General features: G+C 47.3%; 1 protein-coding gene across 1 annotated transcript; it reads right to left on the bottom strand.

The window, feature by feature from the left end:
- Positions 1 to 2889: 2889 nt before the first annotated feature.
- On the bottom strand, positions 2890 to 3564 carry LOC124690514 (mitochondrial import inner membrane translocase subunit TIM23-1-like). The gene has a single exon (XM_047223893.1). The coding sequence runs from the start codon at positions 3562 to 3564 to the stop codon at positions 2890 to 2892; it is 675 nt and encodes a 224-aa protein (XP_047079849.1).
- Between the last annotated feature and the right edge of the window lie 1451 nt (positions 3565 to 5015).

Raw genomic sequence — 5015 nt, 5'->3', positions numbered from 1 at the left:
TGCTCAATCAGAGAGAAAGTTGTGTGCAGCTGAATAAGAAGATTCAAGAAGCGGCAAATGGTGAAACACAATGCTCACAAACCATCCAGTTTATACCCTTTTTAGATATGCTTGAATTCTAGAATGATTTCTCATATTGCATTATTGTTTTGGCAATCCGAATCATAATATTATAGAGTAGTTAATATCAAGGTTGTATCATACAACAGTTTAGTTTAAAGCTAAACTAGGGGCTTCACTGTTGAAATAAACTTTATTCTGTTGGAAAGCCTACATGATCTTTCCAGAAAAAAACTTCTCTGCCAGAACTTTGTAAGATGCTTGATATGAGAAGTAGGTTAATCTTTACCTCTCGCACTGACCTGCAGTGTGTCCAGCATGCTTGCGCGCATAGAGACTACATTTATATACATCTCTCCTTTTTCTGCCATGCATGTCCTTGAAATCGACAGTGCGTAATTCAAGAAGTTTTGTTATTTCTAACGGTTGGTGATGGAGTAGTGAAAGGAATGCAGAGCAGAAATCCGATGAATCAATCTGCCAGTGGTAAGTGTGATCCGAAACACGGCGGAGACCCCCTAACCAACCCTGGAGCAAGTTGAGTTAAAGGCCTGCCGTTTCCAATCAAAGTTGGGCAAATCTGTTGTTCTAAAATTCATTTTCGTGGAGTTTTCATCTCCTTAGCACCAAATGATTACTTTGTAGATTTTTTCGATAAAGGGAATATATGATTACTTTGTAGATAAAACTGAGTTATACTCTTCTGATTACATAAAAAAGATTCAACAACTGCAATGAACCATGAAACCTGCTGAAAGACCATAAGTAATGTGTCTTAGTCGTATATCCACACACATGCAAAACCGAAAATAAAAACCATTATGTGGAAAAATGCGCGCAACAACGCGTTCTGGGTCCTTCTAGTCCAAAAAAAAAGCGGAGATTGTTTTATCATTTCCACATATTCTTTGAGATTTGATTATTTTCCATATTAACCACCACATGCAGATAATCAAACTGCAAAACAGCCCCCAAAAAAGTACTATTATATGTAAGCATCACTAGTGTTTTCTTTTGTTGGTACTTGCTGGATCTTTTCAAGTGATGTTTCGCCTCATGCGTCGAATTTGCCGAATCATCATCCAAGCCTATATGTTCCATAGATCATTCAAATCGATCAAATCAGTGGCAGAGCTCCAATAACATTAAAAAAGGTTGCATTAATCTTGAATATATTTTAAGGGAACTAACCGATTTTAGCTCATGTTAAATACAACTTGTTAAAGGAGGGAATACTTGGGCGGAAACCATGGACCACACTTGGGCATAACTAAGCTTTAGCACTGAGAAACCATGGACCACACTGGGGCATAACTAAGCTTTAGCACTGAGAAACCATGGAAGAAGAACGCTTTGAGCCTACCAAAGTGGCAATATACCTTTTCCGGGCCGGTAATACTATTGATTATGAATTTCAAGCAAAATACAAAAAAATCATCTAGTTTTTCAATATCATCAGAATCATCTCTTTGTATCCAAATTATTGTTTCACTTGATAAATTTTTATTCAGACAACACTTAAGATGTCAACCGGTACCAAGATGACTTACGCAATGCTAGAAAAGGCCAAATTGAGGACCAAGTTGACAAGCAACAGGTAACTGCTACCAATGTTATAATTATAATCAGCACAACCATGTAAACTATACTTTAACTCTTTTTTTTAAAACAAAAACACTTTCAAAAAGGAGACAATGAGTATGAGTGGCAATTATCTAAACCATCCAATGGACATATTAAGCTAGGATATCAAGCAACACTGCTAAAAGACAACATATTTAAGAAGGTGACAGACCTCATGGGCCATTATTAAGGAAAAGTTGAGTGTTTTCGCTAAGTAGGCATCCGTGTAACCATCTAGACCTACTACTCTCGTGTGTTTCCACGGAGTAAAATTAATCTAATCCTAGATGGAAAAACAAATTTAAAAAATCTAAGAAGGTGGATCCTTCCTATTAAAAAAATCTAAGAAGGTAGTATCAAGAGTAATAATGAACTAGGTGTTGACACAGTAAAATCCATGGGTATCACCGCCGTTTGTCCATCCTATAGGACATGTTTTATCTACCCTAAGATGAACCACGTGGAGAAGTCTAGCCATTGATTGCTTTAAAATGATACATGCTCGTCGTAGGGCGGGCAGTGCGCCTGGCCGGTCACTCGCTATATAACCTCGCACACCGTCAACTAAACACTTTCATTTTGAAAATACCGAGCGACCAACAAACCCTTTAACTTTTTCTGCAAAGCACCGAATTATTGATTGAAGGTTTTCAAACAAAAGATAGACATCTCAAACTTGAAAGAGCATCTAACCTATGGGTTTTATTTGTATTTTACTATGCATGGATACATAATAATAGATATAAATAAAGAAAAAAACTAAGAACATGGATGGATCCTTACATTCTATCGGAGCCAAATAATACCAGTGGATTAAAGGCATGAATATATTGAGAAACAATTTGTAGCGAGTAGTGGACTCTCGTGCTAGACTTTAGACCAAAAGGCGCCATAGATGCATGCATGACTTATAGTCTATATATGTAGCTTGAGGCTTAGCAAAATCTTTGCTTTAGCGCCCCTAACTGTGCCGACGGCGTCGGCCTCTCGTGCTCTTCCTGTAGTGAACTCAATCTATGTATCTACATAGCTCAAGATCCCAATAGAAGTAACAACTGTATATCGTAACAATAAAGTAATAAACACCATTGCTCCTTTGCGGTATACATATACGAAAATCGACTGAATTTTGGCACCCCGGCCATCAACAATTATAGGGCCTGAAATAAGAGTACAGTATGCCCTAAATTCACCCTGAGTGCAGCTTCAGCGTAAATATTCCAATCTAGCAGCAAAATCCGGCGCAAACTTTTGAAGCAGCGGCTTCCCCGCGACGCAAGCCCCGGCCAGGACTCCGCCAGCAAGGCCGTGGACGGCCATCGCCCGCAGGCCGGCCGGGAGGCCGTAGATCGCGCCGGCGCTAGCCGCCCCGGACACGGTGTTAACCCAGTCGTCCTTTCCTTCGCGCAGGGAGCGCATGGCGCTGTCGGTGCCGGCGAAGAGGAACCCGAGCAGGGCGAGGCGGTTGCCGGCCTTCCTGCCGGTGGAGCCGCACTCGTTGAGGGCGCGGTTGACGCGCAGCTTGGCCGTCTCCCCGCGCTCGGCCGCCCCGACGCCGCGGCAGGCGCCGAACGCGCCGCCGGCCAGCGTCCCGGCGCAGAAGCCGATGCCGGTGTAGAAGGTGAGGTTCTCGCCGGCGCTGCGGTGTGTCTGGAGCGCGTCCTCGTGGAAGAGGAACTCAGGCGAGGTGGGCAGCTCGTAGAGCACCCTGGCCCCGGTCATCTTCAGCGGATCGTTCACCTGGTAGAGACGGCGGCGAGTCTCGACGGCCGCCTCGGCGTCTGGCGACATGGGATCGGGACGGCGGCCGTCCGTGCCTAGCGTGTCGTGCGACATGGGATCGGGACGGCGGCCGTCCGTGCCTAGCGTGTCGTGCGACATAGGTACAGTCGAGGGGAATAGTTTTGCAATGCATAACGTGGGAGAGCTGGCGTTATTTATGGTTGTGAATACTGCGGGATCGAGTCCGTCGGCCCCGACTTGTGTAACAAGTCGAACTAGTGCAGGTATCCTACGCCGTCTACAACTCATTATGTTATGTCTATTGTACGCCGTCTACAACTCATTATGTTTATATACCCTACTTATGTCTGTTGTACGCCGTATACAACTCATGTATACTCCTTTGAGTCCTCATTGTTTGTGTTCTTGCGAAACACAATATAATCGTAGACGCTCACACATGCATACATACACTCACTCGTACGAACGCACACATATCCTATGAGCACTATCGAAAGCTTGAGTCCAAGAAACTAATTCAAATGGCCTTCAGATTGATGAAGTAAGCACAGCTGCCTCGCTGTTGATGGGAATGTCGCCTCCCACCGAGAGAATGTTCCGCCTTCATAAGACACAAAAGTGTTAAACCTGTGGTTTCAACTCTGGTGGGTTAGGGCATCTCCAGCGGCGCGACGCATTTTGGACGTCCAAACACGCGTCGTATCCGTTCGCGTCGGCCCAAATGGTCGAAATCGTCCGTTCGTCCGTTTGCGTTGGGGGTGGCTCCAGCGGCACGACGCATAATTTTTTTTCATTCATGAAGCCATAATTTACATTAATAAAAAAACATAAAAAAGCCATAACGGAGTGCTAAAAGTAGGTGCTGCCTACTGGTCGTCGTCGCTGACGAGGTCAATGAACTCCGGCGTCAGCCATGGAAGCTCGTACGCCGGCGGTGGAGGAGGTACCGCCGCATGGGCAGGAGGCTGTGGCCAGGGATCCCACGCCGGAGCAGCAGGCGGAGCGCGGTCGTTGGAACACGTCGGCGTGGCCGGAGGAGTCGCCGGCCTCCCCTACGCGAGCGCTGACTCGCGGAGCTGGATTGCGAGCCCGCCCCACAAAGCGAGGTCGTTGAGTCCGTCCTGCTCGTTGTTGGCCAGTGCCATGGCAATGGCCTCCTCCTCGGAAATGTCCGACGGCTGGGTCTCCGGATCCCACGCCGGCCCGCCGTCGTCGTGGTCGTAGTGTGCCATGTTCACGTCCTCGTCCTCATCCTCGTCCGCGTCCTCGTCCGCGTCCTCCTGGTCGTTCTCTTCTTCTTCTGCGGCGATCTCGCGCTCGAAGTAGTCTACATCGCCGAGGTAGCTAGCGCGGCGGCGCGCGTCGAAATCCCACGTCCCGAATGAAATCCAGTTGTAGGAGTTCAGCGCGTACGCCGGATCCTCCCGCAGATCCGGCGGCAATATCGCTCGGCGGCAGCGCACCTCGTCCCGCCGCTCTCGGCCCTCGCACGACACGGGGGGACCGACACGCGCCTCGAGTTGAGGTACCAGCCCCCTCCCGGCAAGTTCGCGTCCGGCCATGGTACCGGCCGGTTTTCCTCCCATAGC

The sequence above is a fragment of the Lolium rigidum genome, chromosome 2, assembly GCF_022539505.1.
Source record: "Lolium rigidum isolate FL_2022 chromosome 2, APGP_CSIRO_Lrig_0.1, whole genome shotgun sequence".
Lineage (NCBI taxonomy): Eukaryota > Viridiplantae > Streptophyta > Magnoliopsida > Poales > Poaceae > Lolium > Lolium rigidum.
The sequence above is the reverse complement of the archived record's forward strand: the minus strand, read 5'-3'. Positions and strand labels throughout refer to the sequence as shown.

What these genes read in the sequence shown, in the direction of transcription:
- LOC124690514 (XM_047223893.1), bottom strand. Translation starts at nt 3,564, where the DNA reads ATGTCGCACGACACGCTAGGCACGGACGGCCGCCGTCCCGATCCCATG.